The sequence below is a fragment of the Pecten maximus genome, chromosome 3 (assembly GCF_902652985.1).
Source record: "Pecten maximus chromosome 3, xPecMax1.1, whole genome shotgun sequence".
Taxonomy (NCBI): domain Eukaryota; kingdom Metazoa; phylum Mollusca; class Bivalvia; order Pectinida; family Pectinidae; genus Pecten; species Pecten maximus.
The window spans coordinates 22,800,394-22,827,460 of record NC_047017.1 but is presented as its reverse complement, the minus strand read 5'-3'; the positions used below and the strand labels follow the sequence as shown (position 1 = coordinate 22,827,460).

Sequence of the window (27,067 nt, the reverse complement as noted above, 5' to 3'; positions counted from 1 at the left end):
TTGTAGTAGGTAATGCGTTTGGAGATTGATCAATCTGAATCTGAACCAGTATGTTATTCTTTTAAATCGTCTATCATTCGTTATAATTTATTCAGCATACAGTAGATACAGTCCTTTTGTATCCTATCTTATTTCCTTACTAAGAGATTCATTTCTATCTGGATTGAAGCTTGGGTTTTACTATTGATATGTGCGACACACAAACATTGTCTTTGTATCATATCAAAAATATATCCCGACAACATCAATGGGGAAAACAGTTTGGTATAGCTATTACAATAGTATTGAGAAGGAAATAAGTATAAGTTTGCATGGGGAAAGCAAGTAAATGTTAAGAATAAGGAGAATCTCTTTAACAGACAATATAAAAATAACGTATAAACAAATATCCTGTAGCAGATTCAAATTAATTTTCTTAACTCACATGACACTATTTCAATTGAAAAGCAATACTGAATACTAGTAAGTAATGCTGTAGATTTAAGAGTAAAAAATATATATAAATCTTGTATATTGCATACTTTAGTTGTACAAAAGATATAAAAGTGATTGGCAACATTGAATATAACTTGAGTGATAAATGCAGCATAAAATGAATACAAACTATATCATAAATTAACTATGCTAATGAATTACAAAAGTGTAGGATGAGATATACCTACCCCAGACTACCTTACTTTCGCTGTTGTGTAAACCATTTAAGTACAAAATTTAATACGTTTATGTATATTCAATATCAAACTAAGTAATGATTGCACTGTATTATATTCATTTACAATATTGTTCAACAGGAAACATATGTATCTACTCACACAGACATGTGTAAAATGCCGTTAATATGAAAAAGTTAAGGAAAAACTCATCGACTTCATTAAAGCTAGAATGTATATATCATCAAAATATCTTAATAAAACAAATACATATAATGTCATGTCATGTAACAATCACTTAATCTCATAAATGACTAGAGTATAAATAACAACTGACAGGACAACGGAAGGGAGCAGTGGAAAACGGCTAATTACCAGTTTAAATTAATCATATTTATTGGCTCATACACTTCTGATTCATATTACCATTTATATTCGAATCACGCTGGGTAGGCCTACATAAAGTATACCTGGCATCAAAACAATGGTCGTGACAGTTTGACTGACACATGTTTTATTGCAACTGAGATGACGAAATTAACTTTTTAGATTTAAAAACTTAAAATGTCAATAATTCAACTACTGCCCTACGAATAAAAACTGTAAGAGCAGATGATTTACACGCAACTGTTTTGATAGCAGGGGGTGCTACGGAAAACTGATATCATATTAATCATAAGTGTTGCTTTTGTTAATGTTCAGATGCCAGACATGCTTAAACTTTTTAAAGGTATACAATTTCAAAAGTCGTAAAGTGTGGTATGTGAACTTTAACCTTGACTGATTACCATAAAAGTCTAACAGGAGTAGAATTTTTCATATTTTTTGATGGTGTTACGTCTTATTGTAAAAATGTATGAACTACATATACATCTGTCCAATTATTCATAAGCTTGTACGAAAACTTATTATTTCAAAAGCATGATTGTGAACACCTTTGACCAAGACCAATGATCAACATTATCCAATCACGTGAAGAACTTGACGGCGTGAGACTTTTGTGTGAATATGAACTAAATCTGTCCAGAGGTCCACCAGATACTTTGAAGAAAATCTTATAACGGACTTATCATGGACATACTCTCACACTTGGTACACCACACTCCCTTTACTAAAGCGCGCGTGTGTGTGGAGGATATAATGAAATACAAAATACATTAATACCATGTTTTCAACGTTTGTATCATACAAAATACGTTTAACAAATGCATCTTTAGGTTAAATTGAGATTCCTATTTATATGTTTGAAAATCTTTGAGATGGTTGACACGGAGGAATGAATCAGCTGATCGCAGCATCTGTCGGACGTTGAACAGCGCAAGGATACTGATGTCTTCCGTGGTAGACACTTCCGAGAAGTAGTTTCTCATTGGTAGCACCGTCATTGGGTTTAAACCGAGGCATTCAGCAGCAGCTATGCATCTCTGTCTGATAAGAGAACTCCGGTAGACATTTGAAGTGGACTGCCTTGTCGATTCGCAAATGCTATCCACCTTGGTCAGTAAAATCAGTTGAGGAATTCCTATGACCAAACAACATATAAATTAAAGCCAAAGTAATAATGAGGATTCCGTCAAATGTATAATGTATTTCATGTCTACTCAATTTGAAAAAGTGTAGTTAAAAACGTATATGTTAAATATGCTACATATCCAACAAGATTTAATAATCATCGATTGAAGACCAGAGTAGTCCGTTAATTAAACATTACGTATATCGATTGTAAAATATTCGTCCTACGAAATAAGTTACGCTAAGTGTTTGGAAAATGCATTCCATTAATGTTTAGTAACAAAGAGCTCCAGATTGTTAACTCCATCGGCAAAAAAATCTAGATAAAGCCCTGTTACGCGCGTTAAGTTGAATTATCAAAACTACCTTTTAGTTCAATCTTTTCTTGAATAGTCTCAATTTGCTTCTTAACATCAGCAGTAATGAAAGATGCATGTATGTCAGCGTTTGTACTGTGTTTTTCAGCATCCAAGACGTACACAACACAGTGAATCTTGTCCTCCAAATTTGGTTGTTGTTTGTATCCATCCATACATGTATATACTTTCAGTGCATTAGTGCTGTTGATCTGTAAGTGCATACAGGCAAATGGTATATATTATATAATAACACAAAGCTGTAAGTGATAAAATGCACTGAGGTTTAGACCAATAAGAGAGATACATGATAGGTACATTATAATTATGTGTCACATACGGAACTTACAACGTAATTGTTTCGCATATGTCCTTCCAGAATATGGTCTATGTCTTGTGTGATATCGATGCCGTCCTGCAGCCCTCTATAGTCACATAGTTGGAACCTCAACGGTCGTCTGGTTTTAGAAGATATGATAGTATATTTCCGGAACTGTGAAAAGAAAAGTTTACAACAAGTTCACATATAGGCATATATAGGTAGAATATAAAGCGAACAAAGGTAATACCAATACATATGAAAATTGACATGGCAATATAAAGGATTATACGAAAGACAAACAAGACATTAGCACTATTCGAAATAAATCGAGTGTAAGACACAGTAGAGCATAACTTATTACACCGTCCATCTAGGACGCTATGTAAAGCTAAGGACCAAAACATTAGAGCCAAAATTCTATCATACAATATACATATATGTTTCATCATTCAAGGACTCGTCACTGATGCTAAGAGTCTACATGGATCATAAAAAAGATTGAACTGACCAAGAAAGATATCAAAATCCGGATTTGGAAAAGCAAAACCTCCATAATTTTGAAAAAAATCCCATGATTTTCAATATTGGAATTAAACGAACATAATTCAAATGAATGAAGACAGGACATACAGGATACGCAAAACTCTGGGGTTAAAACATCCACGAGCAGTGTCTACTACCTGTAATCTCAAAGGATTGAATAAAAGACGAAATATTGGCTGCTTAAAAACCATATTGAAAGATACCTACAGTAGAGCCAAAATTAATCAAATTTCATAGTACAACTGTTTCGTCCTTCTATGTCGACCACGAGTGTTTTCTGATTGTTTCGCACAAGGCAATGTACAACGACCCCTTATACTAGTAAGCTAGGGCAGCCGAATGGTTTGATACTACGTCATTTACGAGCGGGAAAGATTATGGCTGATGCACTACCTCATCATGTCGCACATATGAGAAGCGGCCAATTGTTTTCCCTGATGTGAATTCTCCAGTGTTTATGTTTATTCTTTCTTTGCTGTCATGATATTTATTAAATTAATCAAATAATACATTATAGGAAAAACATTGCATGAAATATTCAAGAATAAATAGCTATCAGCTAATGTAATCTTTTTTCTTCATGATATATAGATTGCATTGTTTCACGGTTTGGTATGCAAATCGTTTCATTAATTGTTCATTAGGTAGCAGACCACAGAAAGACTGTCTGGTAATGGTTGATTTTTCTGTGTTAAGCATATAACTCCTGTATCATTATATGCATAAAAATAAAAAAATAAATGAATATACACTATTATTGGTATATGAATTATGAAGTAGTGCATACAGGTTTCACATTTGTTAAAACTAAACTAAATCAAATGGTCCCGGATTTTAAATTTCCGTATTTTCTGAAAGTGTGTTTGCACCGGAAATTTATTTTAAAAATGGTGCATCACAGTAAGATTGCGGAAAAACTTGATGTACAGGATATGTTATAACAGGATTAATTATGTGTTCAGAGCTGTATTGAAATTGTTAATGTTGTATGGATTACAAATACATGTATACTTTATTATCGGTAATATGAAGGGTTTGACAGCTATGTTTACATATCTAAAACATGTGCCTTATTTTTCAGAGTTGGACATTTGTACTATACACTGCTACCTTAGCGAGCTTATATGTAGTATAAATGCTATTTCAGATACTCAAATCAGTAACATAATATCTTACCGCCAAAGTCACGCTCTTGTCTCTACTTTCGGCTTTGGCAATTGATATCACGTGATCACGTACTGTAGACTCTATCGCCGCAATGCGACGCAATGTATAACGCTGTCGGCTAAAGCTCACCATTGACGTTAAGCTCTTTGACCTACTTCCAGCACTAGCAGTCATGGTCACATAGCAACGAAAGGCAGATTCTACCGAATTTACGAAGCTGGACTTCCCGGCACCAACTTGTCCGACAAAAAGGATGTTTACATGTCGTAAGGCGTCCTCAGACACGCCCGTATCTCTTAGTGGGTAGTACTCCTCAACCTCTTCCTTCAAGCTCTGTAAATACTATCAACATTAATGATATATTACTCACTGGTGTGTTTCGAGGATAAGATAAATTGGCCATTCCATCAAAATTTTGATAGAACTATTTTCCCTACATTTATACGGATCATTTTCGATCAATATTAATATCGACTTTCTGTCATAAATATATTTGTATTTCCACTACCGACAGCGATATAATGATAACAAAGAAAATTTCTTTTCATTTTGCTATTAAAACATGAAATCTCTAGCCATGTAAGTCATACGTACCCTAGGGAAATCCCGCTGAGGAACCGACGACAACTATGTTTGATCCTATACCTGATATTAGTTGTCTAGGTCAGGTTGATAAATAAAAGACACTCTTCAAATGTAAATTTTAAAGTCCTTTGCTTGGGCTTTAATTCGGTCGATTTCTTTTTTACAACTTTAGCGCAAACATCATTAATTTCTGTCCTTTAGCGAAATTATTTGGATTCATAATTTGAAATTTCGTTTATTAGAAAAACCTTGCCGACAAATTTCCACACTGATTGGTCAGATTCGATCACGTGATCACTCCCAAAGTTTATAAAGGCGCGGAATTTCGACTGACTTCTCAGATCTGCTCAGCCAGCGACAGCACTTATGCCGTTTATGCAAGGTACTTATGGTTAATAGTCATACAAGATGCTTGGGATTTTATGGAATTTCTTTTTATATTCTACATTTAGTTAACCATAGACTAAATTGTATCTCTAATGATTCAGTATAAAAACTTCATTTCCATGTAATATTTCATGGGTCATCTCCTATTTACTAATAACGTATGCTGAGGTGGTACATCTGACCAGATATGAATCACATATTTACCATCCAATATTGTTTTCCCTATATAACAAACATTTCCAAGATATAAAATATATACTTATTCCTGTAAAATACGAATTACCCAGACATTAAATATAAATATATCCCTATATAACATACATTTAGACCTAGACAGGTGCCACTCTTGCATATTCAACGGTAACTATTTTGAGGTAGCATTTAACATTTGTACAAAAAAAATTGAAGGGCTTACTTTTATGTCAAATTTCGGCTCAAGTCTCCACTCCTGGTTGGATATTTCCTGTATGAGTTCTGACGATGAAAAAAAACCGGTAACATTTACCATTCTCATATTTTCATGTTAGATTATACTTAGACTATAAATTTAGTATCTACATTTTGTATATTGGTCATGTAGTAATAACCACAATACGGACGAGGCGATCTGGCCCTTTATCAAGACAACAGCAAATTACAAACGATCTCATATAGAATATTTACACAGTTAGACAAGTAACGAACAGTATAGTTATGTGTTAATAATCGGTCGATAATCAATTCGCCGATATATATAAAAAACAATCAAAATTTAACGACACTCTGTCTAGCACTGGTAGAGCTAAGCTGCTCTGGGAAAAGCGCTAGACAGATTGTCGGTAAGTTTTTTTTATATATCAAATTCTAGTATCGACACGAACTTTTTTCTCGATATGTATGGATAAGTAAAATAGTCAATTTATGAGGCAATCTGCATCTTTTGTTATTACTTTTAGAGTTATCACTAAATACTGAATTTTAATTAATTGCAGAACAATATGTACGTTGAACGGTGTAGCCGTTCGAACCGATATGTGTTAATCGTAGATTTACTGCGAAACAAGTTACAGAAACTCATACTCAAGTTTGTTAGTCCGTATGGAAGTGCGAGATGAGTCTTACTTAATTGTTAATAAAAATTGATTCCCTACCGTTCCCATTAGGATGTGTTTCCACGTCACAGGTGTTAAAACTGTAGGTATTCTGCTGACATTTGAATTCCTTCTCCTTACATACGTTGGCGTTCGAACGTTTTCTGGGAGTCGAGCCATGGTTGGCTCCCTCCAGTAACGATTCAGACTCACTATCCAATATGTTTATCTTTGATTTGGAACAGCACGTTCCCATAGCATAAACCAAAGTTGACAATTCTTCAGATGGTGGTATAAATTACAGTATGTTATCACGTGATATCGATTATGTGTCCTTATCAATCAATCAGAGCATTGTTGATATATCCGATTACCCAATCATACGCAGTATATGACACTTTCGTTTTAGCTTGAAACAATCCCACTTTATTTTTATGTTTCCTACTTTCGTTTTAAGCTACGATATACATTAGATGCTATATTTTAGTTATTGAGATGTTCGTCTGATAGAATAGAGCACACCACGTCTGATTTGTTTCAGGTCATTTATTTATATCTTCTGTCCTCATATGATACTGGATGTTACAAGGACGTTAAACCCTACAAAACAATTATCTGAATTCAAAGCAAAATCTCGCTTTATACAGTTGAAGTTACCTCCCCCCCCTCGTCCCTACGATTACGCAACATTGAAACATCCATATAATCTACATTTAAAATATCCCCACCCAAAAATTGGGCTTACCCAAACTTACCATGAAAGGAAAATGTAAACGAAATAGGTAACGACCAGATTAATAGACTGCATCTTAAAGTGTTTCAAAAGTCTTTGAAAACTACAATCAAATGAAGTAAAAGAAAAACAACAGCAATTGAATGTCAATGTGGACCACACATACTTCTTCCATAGAAAGATGAAACAAGGAATTATCAAACAGATCATTAAGACGTTTTTACATAATTATTATTAAGATATACAGCTCGACATATCGAGTTTAGCCCAGGATCATTTTATCAAGCTCGAGATTCAAAATGATAATACATATTTAAATGACACCAAACTAGTTTGTTCTGGTAATATCAAATTAACTGCTTATATCATAACACCATGTAATTAAAAGTAACAGAATATTAAACCATAACAAAAATGTAAACAGTTTAAACAATTTACATCATTAATCCGTTAGGTATGTATATATATTATTACCACCTCTACAGTAGTTTCAAATGCATGCTTTACAATATCTCGGCGTAGCCATATCGTTCATCAATAATCACAAAAATATATAAAAGTTTATATGTCAATCTTACTAATAAATCGAAGCACAAAATTACAAGACAAAATTCAGAAGTACAGCATAATACCACTCCTAATCTATTCATACGAATCTCTTTAGATTGTAAACTGTTATCAAATGAATATCAGCAGATATTTCAAGCTTACTAAATATTGAAGGTAAACATTTAGAATATGGTTGTGCAATATTAATTTGTCTAGGCACATACATAAATGTATATGAAACCATTGATGAATCAAGGGCTAAATGAAATGTTAACAATTTCAATTCTGATAAAATCTAATTTATAGTTCACATAACCTTCCTTACATGTTTGTAAATTCCGGATAAAACAAAATCATTTTGTCATCAACTTCAGATCGTGAAATTGACAGTCATTAAAATTTCAAAATTATGTAGAATTAATATTTAAGAAACTGGGACTAGGACTGAAAACTAAAAGTAGACAAAAGCTTCAAACTTTTACAAAATCTGACATAATGACATCTTAACATTACCAAACCTATGGCCGACGTCTGATGATTACCGAGACAGTGTCAGGATAGTTCAGTTGTTATACATTGTAATTCAAGAAGGAATTGGTTTCCTTAGAAAACAAAATTAACAGTTAGCAATACAGATTATACAGTATATTTAGATACGTCCACCACCATTACACAGCATACGCACAGAAGTCGAATTTAGAGATACCAGTCGGTTACACACTGATGTCTTCCGAGCAAATTACGTCAAAAAACTAATCGACAAAAAATAGTCATCAATCAACAAATCCAAAATTGCAAGGCATATGAAATGATTATTTGATACATTAATATCATAAGGTTGTAAACATTATCAGTGAAAATTGCATGGAATGTCGATAATAGCGTCGGTAATGTCCATTACACGTTTAACATCAAATGGCATAGTGTTGGGTTTTTTTCGCCACAAAGGAAATAATGGCACACTCGTATGAATTTTCATGTTCTCTTAAAAATCATTGTCGCATGATTGTTACCTCAGCAGTTACAGATTGCCAAGATAATTCTTAAAGTTATTCGTTGCCATTTGATGAAATCAGGGTATCATATATTGACCTGTTACTGCTGATCATGAAGTCTGCGATGTAAAAGGCATCGTTGGTATAAAAGAAAATTCTCGTGAGGACCATTCAATCATCATGTGGCCCCCAAAATCAGGATATGGTTCAAACATGTTCGATTACTGGTGTACGGTGTGGTATTATGAAAGCTATTCTGCAGTCAGTATTTTCTGTGTACCTTCTGTATAGTTTAAATGTATGAATTGTTTATTTCCATTTTAAGGAACTTCAAATAGAACATGAGTAGTGTTGTGAGACATGTACATTGACTCAGTCCGTCTGCATATAGATATACAGTAACAATTAATACAGATAACTAGCCCTAACCGTTTCGTGCTGTATTTATGCACCAGTTTAGTTTGTAAAGGTTAAAACAACAATTATGATTATATACCATATAATTGCACATTTCAACTAACAAGAGACACTGTAAATAGTCAGTGATTGTATGATCCCGCTGTACATAGGATGGTAATAGAAGTGGTCTGTTTTGGTGTTTTTGTGATTATCAATCATGATCATTGGTTGAATCTGAGAAGAAATTTTGTAAAATTTTACATTTTTTTTTAAAAAATTTATCCTAATAAAATGCATCATGACATATAACATATTTATTAGCCTGACAAAAAATAACATGGAATGGTTCCCTACCCAAAATATAAATTTTACTAAACGCAACATAATGACATATTCGCACATTGTATTCTTCGGTGCACGTAAACGAAAGTTTTTAATAGAGGTTTGGCTTTTGAAGCAAAAACATTTTTAAAATTAACTATAATTATGCAAAAGCATTCTCAATATAGGACATGTCACGTTTGTATAAACTCGCTTCTTGTACAACATTACAATAATTGATTATAAATAATTTGCAAATGTATAAATCAATCTTGCACAATCTATGTCCTTAGTTTTGAAAAAAACATTCCCGTGTACCTATGGTAAAGACTGTGTTATGTTACATGCCTGGAAATGAGTCGAAAATAAGACATATAGCAAATAATAATTTTAAATAGAAAATGTATCTGAATTGACGATTAACTTCGGGGAAATAGATCTTTTGGAAATTCCACGAAACCTCAGAAATATACCCCATTTTTGAAACTCTCTTTGGGCCGTTCTGTGAAAGATATCGAAAAGACAAATATACTGTTTTCTTTAATATATGTTTGACCACTTATGTTTGGAGTTTAAGTACATAATAATATATGCAAGTCCGTCACGATATATGCCTGAAATATAATATTTAATACACGAGAACCAGTTTGTCCGCATATTCGAACATTTTAAGGAACAGGGAATAGGTATTGTGATATCTTAAAGCATAATTGCAAGCATGCACCAAAAAAGTAAACCAAACATTAATCACGATATAATGTGCATTTTATTATCTCAGATTATGATTTGATATGATTTGACATTATCAAAAAAAAACTTTACTTTCGCATGCATATATTATCGTCCATATGAAGAGAATAAAGACAATCCCTATCTCCATTAATGTAGGAAAAGTCGGAGGAAATACCTATTAACAGAAATGTCGCCCTAGCAAATGTAATCAAAATGTAATCGAAACGTTATTCTGTTGTTTTTGATAAATGAAAAAAATGTACATCTGAACGGCAAGATAAGCAAGTAATGAGGAGACAATGGATACTATCTAAATCGAATCTGTATGAAGCGGTTTTCGATTGTGTCATTTTGTGATTAGAGTCTTACTATATGCATCTGACCTAAAAGTATATTCTTGAAAACCAAAACATATCAATGAGTTACCGTAGCAGATTTCCATAAAATGGAACTATCCCTTAGCATTACAGCGGCAATTTCTTTATTTCTTAGACGAAACTTAATCTCAGTAAAATAATAAAGATGGAAACACCAATACTGCCCTCAAACGTAACGGATTGAAACTAGATTCACCTCCAGGTCAGTAATGTTCGAAGTTCGATTAACATGTGCATAGGTCCATATACAAAGTACCTGTATTATTTTGTATATCTCTTACAGTCCAGGTAACGATTGTCACTTCTATACCAAGGTGTCTAAAACAATGGGTTTTTTAAGATCCAATTAACACGTCCAGACCATTGTTTTGTCTTTGATGACTTCATCTCTAGTGGACAAGTTTTTCATATCTATCTGCCCGAAGTTCGTCGAGATGGTTGATGCGGAGGAAGCTATCTGCTGCTCGCAACATCTGCCGGATGTTGAACAGCGCAAGGATACTGATGTCGTCAGTGGTAGAAGGCTCCATGAAATAGTTCTTCATTGGCATTACTGTCATCGGAGGTAAACCGAGGCAGTCAGCAGCATCTATACATCTCTGTCTAATCGCGGAACTCCGGAAGACTTCAGACGTGGACTTATTTGTCGAATCACATGCTGTATCCACTTTGTTTAGTAAGATCAGTTGAGGAATTCCTGAAACCAATCACATCTAAATGTTAACCCGGGATACATAAATACATAAATGAAATTCCATTAAAAATTTGTCTAGTTATTATGTTAATGTACAATGCAATTTCTGGATTTCGACAATTATTTAAGTATTGATTGTCAATTATGTTCCTTGCATGGAGTGATTAAGGGAAGTGAACCTCGTGCAGATGAAATGCGAAGCAGTGCATGTACAATTCGCACGAGGATCACATTCCTTCACCAATCCATGTAAGCAAGACAATTGATAATCAGTCCTTTAATTTATATCAACACAATCTATGTTTGCACAGTAGTAGAACACTAGTCAGTCAGCTATTCTCGTCGCCCAGGCAGTATTAATTATACTTCATTATCAAATTTTAACCATTTCCCTGTAAATACTAATTTAATGCGCAGTATTAATAGTATAGTAAGTGTATCATTTGGTCACTCAAGACACAGGGGCCCGGTTTCAGAAAATTGAGCACATGGCCGACGGGACAACAGTGAATAACAAAACTAAAAAAATCAAGTATTTATATACATTCTTAAATATGTTTATATCCCGATCTTATACGGTTATATTTACATTTTGTACTGGGCTGCATCTATGGGCATATATACGCAGTCAAGATCGCATCAAGTGATCGTTATGTCATTTTGATCAACATTATGGAAATGCTTGGCTACGTGCTACGAATGAATCAAAGAAAGTGAGGGTTATGAGAACAATTGCGTTACTATGACGTCATTTAGGAACTACAATGTATGTTGATCATATTCATGTCAAGGCTTTGTACTATGGGTCAGATTGGTTGCAATTAAATCAACAGGAAAGAAAGTTGATTCAAAAATTATATTCTTTCAAAGGAACATACAAGAAAATGGATAAAATATAGAACGTATTTATTTAAGGAAAAGAGGTTTAACATAAGTAAATGTACATATACACACAGATATAACAGTGAAACGCTTGTTAGATTATAATGACGTGCGCCATTATATTTATCTGTCATCCAGATTGTACTTATATTGATGATAAATTCAATCGTTTAATTGCTATTTATATTGTGAATGAATGCTTGATTTAGTGTTGCGGTCATTTACTGATGACATATATTACTCAAAATAAAAGACTGAACACCTGTGACAGCATCCACAATGCAGTCTGATAGCCTGGATGTTCAGACCCCGAGAAAAAGTGCGACAATGTGGATTTTACCACGGATTAGTGCTGGATTTATTGGATGTTCTTGAAATATATAATTCCATTATCGCACCGGCGTTTTAGGATGCGAATTCTGATAAAAGTAAATAGAGAAACATTGACTTGAAAATTGGCGGTAAAATGGCCTAAAACTTGTGTCCTCCATTGTCATATATAATGAGCCTTCGTTTTCTGTGACCAACCAAATAATGTCGCATTCGAGACTGCTTCTGTGTTGCATAGCAGGCCATGAGCCGGCGCTATCGGGAGGTCCTGCAGATTACGTGGCGCGAAGTGAAAATATAAATATAGCCAAAGGAAGATATGTATTCCATTCTTAATTGTATTTAATTAATTACAGGGATAGTAGTCTTCGTATCGAATGGATTAGGAAAAGCACCTGAAAAGCAAAGTTAAGTAATTACTCATAAAGGCCTACAGACAGTATTTTATGCAAATGAATCAAAATACATGTACTACAGGTACCTTTTTGGTCAACATTTTCTTGAATAGTCTTCATTTGCTTCTTAACATTATCAGTGATGAAGGGTGTATGGATGTCGGCATGGTTGCTGTGTTTATCGGCATCGATGACATATACAACACAGTGGATCTTGTCTTCCAACCTTGGATGTTGTTTGTATCCATGCATGTTTGCTTTCATAGCAGAAGATGTGTTGATCTATGAGTACATAAAAACCGATAATAGATTATTCAATAATGCATAGTTGTTGTACAAATGATAAATGCAATAGAGTTTGGTAAGTATTTATCAAATACAATACTGACCACGTAATTGTTTGGCATGTGTCCTTCTAGAATGGAGTCTATATCCTTTGTGATATCGATTCCGTCCTGCAGTCCTCTGCAGTCACACAGTTGAAACCTCAAGCACCTTCTGTTGTCTGAGGCTGTGATAGGATACCTCCGGAACTGAAAATGAAATAAAACGTCTCTTTAAACAAGATAAGCAATCTTCAAATCCAAACCAAAGACTTCGAGACAAAATAAAGACTTAAAATGCAGATGAAAAACGTCCCCTTGAAGTATGAAACTAATCTTTCATCAGTATAATATGGTCATTTGTTACGCATTACCATAAAAATTGTTGTGGGTATAGACAGTGATTATATTATGCTATTAAACACACGTTACATTTCAGCTACAGTAAGGGATATCCCAGATATAAGAAGATGGAAGAGTTACTAGTGAAAAATAACCAGTACATATATATATATATAAAAAAAGAAGAAGATAATAAATGATTTTTACCGCCGAAGTTACACTCTTGTCTCTACTTCCCGCACCAGCAGTCAATGTCACGTGACCACGGAAGGAGGATTCTACCGAATTGAGGAAACTCGATTTTCCAGCTCCAACTGGTCCGACAAATAGGATGTTAACATTTCGTAATGCGTCCTCAGATACGCCCATATCTCGTAGAGGCCAGTAGAGTTCCACCTCCTCCTTCAAGTTCTGTAGGTGCTATCAACATGGAAGAAGTTGTATAAGTTAGTATGATGTCGGGCCTTTGTTGGCTATCAGTTTTTTTAGGCCAAAGTAGATACGACCGATCCAGAACTCGTCGAGATTCGTAATGGGCATTAAATAAATGCAGTGGTTACATTTCAATTCGATAAGATATCGGATAAGCTACATGTTATACAAATGTTGTAATCCTAATCCCATACATATAAACATTTAGCAATTCTACACGAGGACACGTTTAAGTTGCTTACTTCCCTGTCAAACCTCGGCTCAGTTCTCCATTGGCGGTCCATTAGTTTCATAGTGACATCTGAAAATAAAAATTACTCCTATACTGATTTGTTAAAATGCAACTAAATGATTCGTGAGGAAACACTATCTTTACAAAGATAACTCATTTTGATACCTCATCAATTAATTGTTTGTTAAAGAATATAAAACATTGAGTTCAAATTAATATTGGAATCCTACCCTCCACACGGTATACCACAACTTCGCTGGCAAGTTCATCACGGCTGAGATAGGAACCCAGAGAACCCGTTTCATGGTCATAGCTAGCGGGATTCTGTTGAATTGTTAGCCGTGCGTTACGGCCATCTCCCTTCTCCATACATACTTTGATGTCTGGACCTGTTCCAAAAATTGGTCCACAGCCTCCATCCAATACCAATGCGGATTCAGGCTTCTTTATATTAAACTTAATTGGAGCAGTTCCCTCCTGGTTGGCGAGAACGAAGATGAACGCTTTATTGTCGTAGACGGGTTTATTTGAATATGATTGCCAGCTTACGGATGTGTAACCTCCATAAACTTCTCCCGCCGAGTTGTACACTAATGTCAATGTCCGTCCCCTGTTGTCACATCTTGAGTGGAACTCAACGACGTCACTTCCGTCCTCCCTGGAACTGTACAGCTTAGTGAAGGACTTCGGACCGTCACCGATCAGTTCCCAAATATTTGTTGTTCCTTTTCTGTTAAATTTGGCATCTCGTACTGAGCTGATTAGTTTTCTTGGCTGAAGAGTAATGCACACAAATGAGGTAGTATTAGTGCTTTCAGTCTATGAACTATGCTACAGTGAAGTGATAATGAAACTAAGTGTACATCACCAACATAAATATTGTTTTGTATGTTTATACCGTGTACAATGTACGCACCACAATAACAATTGTAAGACATGACTCATCTGTCTATTTTATTATGTATGATGTGAAAAGAATGATATTAATGGATATGTGCTGCAAATAAAAAAAAAGAAAAAGAAAAAAAAGAGCAAAACAAAACAAAAAACACAATTAGGAAATTTTAAAATAATAACATATTCAGTTTCGTTTTGTATTCTATGTATGTGTAAACGCGTCTGTGTCTAAAATGAGCTGTAATTTAAGCTTACCACATACGCAATCGTATATACAGGTATTATTTTTAGATACAGTACAAACATGTCTACGCAACGAAAACGAAACCCGGAATACCCAGACTTCATATCACAAAATGAAAGAAAGATATTCCAATTTAAATAAAATCACCGCTTAATATTTTACTCCACTTATACACATACCATGCATACAAAAGCAACAACAACAAACAAACAAATAAACAAACAAACAGACGTTGATTATATTGAAGAAAATGCATTCTAGGTACTTTTCCCTCGTTTTCCATTATCCATTTTACTATCAGATAGATAGACATATAAGGGTAATCGAACCTTGAATGCACATGTATACACACTGATACCAACACAGATATTTGACAAATGTGTTGAGTTATATAAAGCATTATATGTTTCATTATAAAGATATAAATAGGCAATAGAAGATATTCACTGTATTAAGATTTATATAGCAAAGACTAATACACAGTTACATGGCTTAACAAGTGAAGATATCAATTACACACAAACTTTTCTTCCCATTTTCAACACACGCGATGATTTGTAGTTTTACGAATGTGCATTTGACTGGATGGTCTCCCCTTATGAGAGTCCACACGATGGCGTTACCTTTGAGTAGAATCTAATACGACGGTCTCCTCTTGTCTTCGGAAACAAGAATTCTACTTAAATCGATATAGGCAGATCAAGTAAGTAAATTTCGTGTAGTTTGACTAACACCACAAACTTACACTGCACCCTTGTTACATACACGTCTTAATGGTAACGAGTGTTACCTCTAAATAACAGAATTACTGAAATAGCTTATTTTAGTTACAGGTAAGTGGTGACGATTTACGGAAATACCGAGGGGCCCTGGACATCAACTTACAGTGAATTTATTAGCTGGCTATATTTTTAGACACGAATACAAAACGAAACAGGAAAAGTATAACTTGTTATTGAAAGTCCATCTTTAAACACACATCACATTATAATAACCTACACATTTTGCTGATTTATCAATGTCAAGGAAACTTTCCCGTATATCTTTATCTATCATTTTTCCAGTAGACAGAATTCTAATAAAGACACTGAGTAATAGAATATAGTGTTTTATAACGAAATAAGTATAACTAAGTAGTTGTGTCTACCAAGTGCTTTACTAAAGAGCTGTTATTTTGACTACATTTGTGGGATACGCTATGTCAGGGATATGCGACACTCATTTACTTCCCATTCAGTACGGGTTTTTTAAAAGTCCTGACAGTGTCGGCGTCTTTGTTGTCAGTGACACTGCGTGCCTTGGTTCTGCTTTATATTACCATGCTCGAATGCACACATTTGTGGTATATCGATTGAAGGATAGCTAGTACAACTATATATAACATTGCGCTCTGACAGGTCAAAGCGTTCTCGTCATTTTGTACTGCTAGGCTAGGTATTTGCTTTTATTATTCAACAGTATTGAGAAGCATAGTAACTAGTGCATGGCATTCATTGAACAAGGAAAAGGTAATCAGATCACTCTTCTGCTATCATAAACAGACATTGAATTTATTATATATATTAGTTCACAGTATTATGATCTACTAACGATTGCATCAAAAATAACCAGGAAGTAAATAAACACAGAAATAAAAAACACAGCGTTTAATAAAAAAAATGATTACAAAACCGTTCTGTATTATAGTGATAAATAATTGAACAACACCTTTACTCTCAATAAAGGACCTACCCAGGTAAAATGTCGATTTAGGTCAAATTCAGACCTAAAAAGAGAAAAAAAAATTCTTGACTTTACATGAATTAACTGTTTTGCTCTCTGCAGGTCGATTTGACCGGACAATTTTGACTTGAAATTGATCTCTATTGATATGAGGACATTTTGACTGTGTCTGTGAGTCCATACCAATGTACTTATCTAACCTGGAAAGCTATATGGCATCCGACACACCACAGAGACATATATATTTGTTATCGTTTCTCAGTGACTTCACTTCACAAAATAGTTGATTGTATTCATTGTTTTTCTCAGTATATCTTTATGCATTTTCTCTTAGGAATTAGGAAAATCCACACCTTTTTTTGTATTAATGCTGAAATAATTCATAATTCACACTTGTAGGTTTGCAGTCAATAACTATTTGAAAAATCTGAATTACGATTGAGAAAATGGACTTATCCTGGTCTCCAGAGCATAAAGCCGATGCTACGACTATATTGAAGGTAATATTAAGTCTTAGATTTGGTGTTAGCGTTACTTTTAAACAACTTCTATAGATTCACATATTGCAATTGCAATTTGCTCGTCAAGGACTTTTAGTCACCAAATCTATATATATATATATATAACACCTTCTGCGTATTTAAGACGTATTGATTTGATGTTATTTTTATTGCTTTATGAGTTAAACTTTATATAGCTTTTTGAAAATTTGGTCAGAAGTTGAAATGATTTACTAAATTACTAAACTTAACTTACTCTTACTCTACATGGTATACACTTTGGCGTTGCACGAATTTGAGGACACTTGAAAGTGTTCTTAAAATTATCTATTTTCTTTGATTGTCTTTTAAAATTTAAGATATCAGAAGATTATTCAAATGACATAACCTGTGTGGAGTTTACACAAAACTATATTTTGCATATACAAAAATATCTATTTATCTGAGGTCTCATGAATGATCATGTTAATGACAAAACTGTGAAGCAGTTTATACCAAACTACATCTTGCATATTGATCGTAAGCAGATATCTATCTATCTATATATATACTATGTAATGTTTGATATTTTCAGGACCTACAACTTGAGGTTAAGAAGAATATCAGTCAACTGAATACAAATATACATAAACTTGATAACGTATCTGTTGCATTAAATGAAGGTAAGACAACGTTTCAGCAGGTATTATGCGAAACATGCAAGAGTGCTGTAGATTCGAAATATAAAGAACTGCATTCTAGGGAGGATACGTCAGAAAAGAAGTTAAACTATAGAAAGTTGCCACCAGAACGCCAGGAGATCGTAAATGAGATCACTAAAGTTTTTATGCAACTGGAACATTCCCAAACAGAAGATAACGGTGAAGGGGAGTTTTGCACACAGGATGAATACCATGCTCAACAACTGTTGGAATTAGAAAAATCGTTTAAAAATCAATTATTAGAAAAACAGACTCAGCTCTTTGATTTGAAGCAACAAGTGAAAAAGCTGGAGAGTGAAAGAGATGAAAATATAAAAAAGGTAAAAACTACGTCTGGTAAGGCTTCGTCAACTGGGAAGTATGAACGCGAATTGCGACGATATCAAACCGAAAACAAACGTCTACAATCTGACCTTGATTCAAGCGAACGTCGTAACGAACAACTGCGCAAGGATATTGAGAGGAGCGAGGATGATGTCAGGGAACAACGTCAGTTACTCAACGAGGAGAAAACAAGAAGAGAAACAGCAGAAGCGGCCGACATACGGGTGATGCACAGCGAATCGTGTATGTGTCTGTACTGCTTTAAATCAATATTTACGGTTACATTTCATACATTCTAGGTGAAAAGAAAAACGTTCACTATTAACGTAGTAAGGATGAACCGATAAGATATATACATATTTACGAAGTTATATGCTTTGCTAACAAACGGAATAGAGTCAAATATTGGTTAAACCTTTGCTTAAAAGATTAATAGTGTTGTGTTTTTGAAAAATCTTCTAGTTTTAAAAATGGAAAATATGATGATAATACATTATAAGTCGATTGAATTGTATAACAGACACCTCGAGCGCACAAGTTGGTAGATACGCAAATGAGGAAGGGAGTGACATGAAAGATCGGAATCAAGTACCGACGACAGACCGGCATACTGGACATGACAGAGCAGGGTTGATCAACAAAACCAAAAGCGACAACGTATCGTCAACACCTGGCATTGATCAGGATATAGGGTCCGATACTGTGGATGTCGGTGAGAGTTTTACATTTCAAATAGAACAGAAGTACCAATGTTTATTAACAGTGAGCTGATGAAACAGTAATTTAATTTTTTTTCATTTCGATGTTGTGTTTGGGACTCATATGATATTTAGTCATGGGGTCATCTTTTTTTTCGATGGGACTCACCAAAATTACAAAAGAAAACCTCTGTAATTAGGAAATCGTACTAATAAGATATCACAAGTCAGTCGTACTCTGTACATCATTTATACCATTACATTTTTAATAATATTAACGTGATTTACACTTTTAGTAAAGCCACATACTCCCGAACAACCTGTAATTCTAGTTGCACTCCTGTATTAATGGCAATCCAAGATGCTCATTCACGCTCTCCTAACATTAAAATGACCACTGGTCTGGACGCTTAACCGAGGGAGTCCTTGAGACATCAGTGTATAAAAATAACTCGCTGCATTTATATTTATCGCGAGATTTGTCACGGAACCAAGAACGAAGCTATAATAACGTGCACTGCACATAAACTACACTCATTGCCGTTGTTTACATATCGAGCATACGCGAACTTTGTCTAATAATGCTTTACTTTAAACATATTAACAGAATATTCGCGTAATAACTGAACAAAATAAACAAACATAATTTACATTTAAATTCTTAATTTTAAAATATAGCAATATGCATACAACACAACATCGATGAAATTTTAGATCGGTGAAGTTGACAATGTTCAAAAGCTAACCAGCAATCCAATAGACGACCGTCAAAATCAGAATTCGAGTCTATACCCTTTTCTTTTTTCGCTAAGTTCCAACGAATCATTTCCTTTCCTAAGGAATTACTCCGGTTTTGCCGATTTGCAGAATCTGTCTGCGTTTTCCCTGGGCCACGCTTTCGGCGTTCCGCCATTTTGTATGGACTTTAAAAACCCGCCGTTGCATTGTGGGATTTATTTTCAGAGAAACTTGGTCCGGCAGCCACAGTTATTATTTTTGGGAATTCCCCGTATACTTTCAAAAATACACATTTTCTTTCAGTTTCTGATTCACGATAGTCTGTTAGGTAGGTATCAAGTCCGAAAACTGTAAAAAAAAACTCGAACTGTTGACATTGATATATGTTTCTTCGTGAGTATATGGCTTTAAGAATATAATAGTACAGCTTTTTTTTTTATTCCATTCCGATTCCTATTTTGCAAAAGGCTCCACGCCAGAAGAAACCATAGAAAGGTTGAGGAAGAGAGAACGCGGTGCTGCAATTGTACAGAAGGAAAACGATGATTTTCGAAAAGATATTGCACAGTTACATAGAGAGAGAAAGACACTTCAGGAAAAGGTCGACAATCTCCAGAAAACAAATGAGGAGATGACAGTAGTTATGGGAGATCTCCAAAGAGACAATGATAGACTCATGCGGGAAGTCGGTACGATATCATTTAAGGTTTTTGCAATCATACCAGTTTACGCAATGTCAAATAATTTTTTTAATTTATTTTTGTTTATAGATATTTTTATTTTCGAGTTAACGTATCTTACGTATATTTTTATCCTGATTTTGTTCCATTTTATTTTGAAATATTAGGACATGTATAACTCCGATTGAAAGCTATTGAATGTTTTCAATTTGTCAACACATAATATATAATCTGCCCTTTTATACTTCAAAGACGACCATAATTCGGATTTTTCCAAAGAGCGAAAAGGAGAGAGGTACGAGAGAAATCACAATGAGAACTACGAAAGAGAAATAGCTCGTCTTAAGAGGGAAAGAAAGTCACTTCGGGGAGAGATTGAATCTGTACGTCGGGCTCATGATGACACGTCATCCGCCTTGAGAGACTTACAGAGAGACCACGACAGATTGACAGAAGAACTCGGTAAGAGAAATAATGACCATTACATATACTTGGTATGTTTCTGATAACAACACTTATAATAATCTACTTTCAGCTTAAAATGCTTAAGACATTTCCTGTACGTTTCTTACTAAGATGTTTCTGAAATACCTTTCGCAAGGTCGGTTAACTCATTTATTTTAGTCATTTATGTATTTACAAAGGTATAAAAGAACGAGAGATACACGAACTAAAAAGGGCTTTGGAAGATGTTCCACATCTGGAAAGGAGATCATTAGGTAATGTATCGCTATATCCATATTCTTGTCATATTTAGATGGTTTAATGTTATATTCTGAAGCAAACCTGAAACAAAGAAATGTTTTTTATGTGGCAATATGTTTGTGTCAAACGCTTAATTCTAATTCTAAAAATTAAAATTGGCAAGGGTAAATCCAACGATATTCACGCTGAACTTTATAGTATCGAATAGATAATATTTGCCTTTGTTGGGAAAAACGTTCTATGTGATATCACATAAAACTGGAAGATATGACGATCATGTATCATTTCTCGGTTGAATTACATTTACAGACACACTGAACGCGCCGGCAGGTAGATACGAAAATGAGGACGATAACTACCTGAGAGATGAGAAACAAGTACAGTCGACAGGCCGACATACTGGGCATGGTAAAACAAAGTTGATAAACAAGAAAAATAGTGACAACGTATCGTCAACGTCTGACATTGGTCAAGATATTGAGGGAGTGGCCGTTGATGTAGGTAAGATTTCATATTGTAGGCAGCCATATTGCATATGATTTTAATATAAGGATATATAAGTATTGATGGTATGACAGAGAAATTTCCAACCTGAGGGGTGATATTCTTGATTGTCTAACATTCGGGCTCGAGGCTAGAAACTCAAGAATGCCATCCCGCGGGTTTGAGAATTATCTGTCACATCGTCAAGTTAGGGCGTCCTTATTTTAGTCCCATTTTACCATTTCTTAAAAAAACAACAACAAACAAACAAACAAACAAAAAACAACAAAAAATGTTATCGTGTCTCGTCTCTTTTTGATTTAATGCTAAATATGTAGAAATTTTATCTTTTTTCTCAAAGATCGTTTTTGCAAAGTTTACAATTTGTCTACAAATAGCTGCCGACGCCTGTAAAAGTATCTTCAGTTAACACACTAGACAGAATGCGAACACGTGCTATCTATCATCCCTCAAGAGTTAACAATGTCATCATGCCCTGGACGGAGACAAGGAAATCCTACTCTAGATGATGACAGAACAATCACAAACCTGGGAGGTGACAGAGGAATTTTGAACACGTAAAACGAGAGACAAATATGTGAATGATCGGAGTCATTTATGTCACTCAAACGTTTGAATAAAGAACTATTTTTCCTTTTCTGTGGAACTATATATTTCGTAGTATTGTGACTATGTTGGGAAATGACGTTCATGACTGACCCGAAAAAACCGTACAAAAACCACTGATGCCTTACCTAACCAATGAATAAACTTAAGAGATAACATTCAAAGTCACGCTTAGTAGGTATCACTGAATGTCACGCTTTGGCGGTTTTACTTGAAGTCACTCTTAGGAGATAACATTCAAAGTCACACTTAGTAAGTAACACTGAATGTTACATTTGGGATATTTCACTCAAGGTATAATGTGTATAATATATATAGTTTTACAACTGGTAAAATAAGTTATATAATTATATCAATTGATTATAAAAAAACATACCGGTTAGAAAACATAACAAGTTATTTGATAATTAAAATAGTACTTTCCGTTAAGAAGGATCCACAAAAGAAAACAGCGAAAGGCTGAAAAAGGTAGAACACGGTGCTACCATTGTACAGGAGAACGATGCTTTCAGAAAAGATATTGAAAAATTACACAGGGAGAGAGAGACACTTCAGGAAAAGACCGACCATCTCCAGAAAACAAACGAGGAGATGGCTTCAGAGATGAGAGACCTTCAAAGAGACAAAGATAGACTCATGCGAGAACAAGGTACGAAATTATGTGAGGATGTCTAGTCAAAATAGTTTACAGACAATTTAGATAATTAATTTTCTCAGATACTGTTTTATTTTTCGAGTCAACGTGTCGATGCTATGTTTTGACATATTTAAAAAAAAAATATTTTTCCGAATTTATTTTGAAACAGAATGACATTGAAAACTCGGATTGCTTGATATTTAATGTTTCGATATTAATGATAATAATAATCGATACACTTTTTACTTCTAAAGATGACCATAATTCGGATTTTTCCAAAATGCGAAAAGAAGAAAGATATGAGAGAGACCACAATGAAAATTACGAAAGAGAAATAGCGCGTCTGAAGAGGGAGAGACAATCACTCCGGGGAGAGATTGACTCCCTACGTCGGGCTCACAAAGACAAGTCATCTACCTTGAAGGAATTACAGAGAGACCATGAAGGGTTGACAGAAGAACTTGGTAAGACAAAGTTTAAATTCATTTAATCTATAACACTTTTAAGAATATAATCTGTACTTCGGTTGAAAGTGATCAAATTATGGGCATTCGCACCTTCTCATCAATAGTTTCTAAAGGTCTTTATATCAATATTGATTCATAGAAGGAGGAAACAGCTGTATGCTGCAGTTTAACTCATTTTAGGCTTTACTGTAACTACCTCTCAATTTATATTGAATAATTTTAATGCATTGCGTGCTATTTGTACAAGCTTTATGACTATAAGTTTTTGAGATATTCCATATAGCAGAAATGGTGAAATATAATCCCTATACTTTGCGCCCTTTAAAATTTACTCACGTTTCACACTACAATTTCTCTTTTCGATCACAAACAATGTCATGTCACTCATTAAACATAGCAAGGCGTGTTTTCACAAAGGTATAAAAGAACAAGAGACTCATGAAATGAAGAAGGCTTTCGAAGATAGTCCACAAGCAGAAAGAAGATCATTAGGTAATAGAGCATTGTATCTTTATTGTTCAAACATATGGAATATTTAACTGTATATTGTAATTAAGAGGATACACTACATATGTTTAATATTGGTCATTTTGTAAGTGTGCAATGTTGAACCAATTGAACTTGGTCATGATTAATAAATATGTAATATGAAATTTCATAAGACAAACTTGATAAGATATTTTATGTGTAGTAATTATTTCTCTAATGTTATATCATCAACTCACAGTTATGAAATTACGACGCGGAAATCGTAGTGGAATCGACAGAACTATGGTGGATATGGTTTTCAAGGAACTGACGAGGACGCTTGAAGGGCGATTTAATTCAGAAAATATTGACTTTTCCATTGTGTTAAGTAATACATCAACAAATACAGTCAATGGCCCCTCCTTCGTGCTAATTCTAAATACCTATGTCCAGACAGCCCTACAAGGAATCAAAGGTAAAGTTTTTATTCAAAACCGTAATATTTCTACTTGATGAATCTGTTATTTTAATACACATGTCAATTTTGTAAATCAAATGTAAATGGCAGTTACACTTGTAACGCTAGAAATTTTGTAGCACCAATCACACCAATTTAAATATGATATACTTCTCCAACAACGCATAGGTTGGTTTAAAAACGTGTATCTAATTATCAGTCGCTTATGCTTATTCTTTTTCAGAGCAACTTTAAAGAAAGTTCTCAATATTTTAAAACTCTTCTTTCTGAACCTTGATCCTGATTTGAACAGAAATTTTATATATAAAAGTTATGCAGAAAAATCATATTTACAGGAACATCTAACACAATATTTCCGAATAAATACTGCTTATTCTCGTTCAACTTAATACGAATTTTTCAGGAAACAGAAGCACATACATCCTTGCACTACATCATATCGACCAGGAGAATATTTCGCTGATGACACCTTCGAGGGATAATTTAACAGGAAACGCATTACAGAATCTAGGTGGCATTCTGGATATGGCGTTCAGCACTGACAATGAACTGTACGAGTGTGACATCAATAATAGTGCTGTAGACAAAATAGTAACTCTTCTAAAGCAATATTGATTAGTATCTGACTTAAGTTTCAAACAGGTAAAAGTGTGTTTTTGTGTGTCAGTGTAAGCACTCTATCAGGTACCAATCGTGATACAGTGTATACTGTTTTAGAAAAAGCAAATTAATCATTTCTACCTGATATGAATAAAGTGTGGTAGATGACTTCGGTACGGATCTCTTACAATAGTGGACTCTTCTTGCAGATATATTCAACCGTTCGTATACAAAGCTATTAGCTACATAGCTATTCCTTAATTGTGAGGAATGACTACACACGCCGTGAAATGAGTGGTGCTATTGATGATGCGGAATATGTTAATCAGTCGTAAACATTTTATCTTTAAGTTCTATTGAAAGTTGCGGTTTACTTTACTCTTTTGCTGTTTTTTGATTGTGTATTCTATAATTCCTTGTGTTCGATAATTGTTCTTTCTGATAAGTGATTGAAGTTCATGATGTGCTACATTGAGGCAAATGTAGTATAATAAAATATAAAGAATTTTCCCGCTTAGTACAGGTTTCTACGAAAATTAGAATATAATTGTTTCGTCTTGTAATCCACACGGCAGACTATTTTAACAGGGTGAAATCTTAACAATTTAGCTAGTTATAGAACAGTAAAATTCAACACGTTTGCTATTAACGTTACTAAAAATGAACTCATTAAAATTTACCCCACTCAAATAGTTTAGAATATACTAAGTTGGGGGTCGCCTCAGGTGTTGTGAATACATACACTTGTTATTAAAACAAGTACTAACAATCTTCAATAAAATCGAAATTGTTGGTTGGAAAATAGCTAAACTGCTGCACATTGATTTTTTTTCTTGCATTTTTGACCTTCAAACGCTAAATTTAACACTCTAAAATAGCCTGTCATTTGGTACTTCCTTTTGCACTTTTTTCTAGTTAATTAGAAATCAACACATTTTTTTGTTCTTATCATGCTTGTATTTTAATGAAACGTTGTAATAAGATTCGTGTGGACATTTCTATTATTCTAAATTATTTGACATATTTCATTATCATGTTTAAATAATTAAAAAAAAAAAAACACCAAAAAGTCTGGGTATCACTAGTAGATGTCATGCAATAACGTCACATATCAACCCTGGAACAAAGAAAACAATGATGCTAAATAATAAAACTACAATACTGACTATTTAAATTCATGACATCTAGGTTGAAGTCACCAGATAACATACTGAAAGAGATTGACAGTAATCAGTGAGTTGTAAAATTTGTACATGTGTGTGTTTGTGGTTGAAATGCCATTATTGACTCCCGTATATATAATTGATTACATTCTATTCGTATGTAAATCATGTATGATACAAGAGTATACTGTAACGTATAAATACTCGTATTGTTCTTATCATTGCCTTCCGAATCCGTCCTTATTGTTTTGTACTGGTTTTAATAAAAATCAAGCGTGATCAACATGTTCTTTGTTGTCTGCAGTATGGCTATCACAATGAATTGGTCGATGATATTCTAGAACGACATTTAACCACTTTCTATCGAAGGTGAGGAGCACAGTTAAATCGGACGTACCATTATCTTACAGATAGTACATTGTATATAGTGGTGTAAGATATCGCACACCCTGTTGTTAGCGCAAGAACTATTTGACATACCTGTTATGACCAAGTATGATAAGTTTGTAAAGGCTGTATTTATAAACCTGATCATTCGTGGATAATAAGGAAAGGTAATTCATTTATACTTACAGGTTTAAAATGAGTTTTACCTGAATTCATAAAA

General features: G+C 34.1%; 3 protein-coding genes across 3 annotated transcripts; 1 reads left to right on the top strand and 2 right to left on the bottom strand.

The window, feature by feature from the left end:
* Positions 1–117: 117 nt before the first annotated feature.
* LOC117323591 (interferon-induced protein 44-like) lies at positions 118–2,724 on the bottom strand. The gene is made up of 2 exons (XM_033878901.1): positions 2,529–2,724; positions 118–2,172 (listed from the first exon to the last, which is right to left on the bottom strand). The coding sequence occupies exons 1-2, from the start codon at positions 2,692–2,694 to the stop codon at positions 1,883–1,885; spliced, it is 456 nt and encodes a 151-aa protein (XP_033734792.1). The 5' UTR covers positions 2,695–2,724; the 3' UTR covers positions 118–1,882.
* Positions 2,725–2,843: 119 nt separating this feature from the next.
* LOC117322662 (interferon-induced protein 44-like) lies at positions 2,844–16,525 on the bottom strand. Its single transcript, XM_033877599.1, has 9 exons — positions 16,469–16,525; positions 14,559–15,102; positions 14,339–14,397; positions 13,872–14,084; positions 13,389–13,532; positions 13,086–13,281; positions 11,091–11,395; positions 4,680–4,892; positions 2,844–3,011 (listed from the first exon to the last, which is right to left on the bottom strand). Exons 1-9 carry the CDS (start codon positions 16,523–16,525, stop codon positions 2,844–2,846), a joined length of 1,899 nt encoding a protein of 632 aa, XP_033733490.1.
* Positions 16,526–17,590: 1,065 nt separating this feature from the next.
* Positions 17,591–26,739, top strand: LOC117323590 (cingulin-like). Its single transcript, XM_033878900.1, has 12 exons — positions 17,591–17,691; positions 18,266–18,959; positions 19,237–19,428; positions 20,620–20,841; positions 21,085–21,294; positions 21,477–21,551; positions 21,847–22,038; positions 23,081–23,296; positions 23,539–23,748; positions 24,169–24,243; positions 24,479–24,694; positions 25,101–26,739. The coding sequence occupies exons 1-12, from the start codon at positions 17,638–17,640 to the stop codon at positions 25,310–25,312; spliced, it is 2,568 nt and encodes an 855-aa protein (XP_033734791.1). The 5' UTR covers positions 17,591–17,637; the 3' UTR covers positions 25,313–26,739.
* Positions 26,740–27,067: the final 328 nt, after the last annotated feature.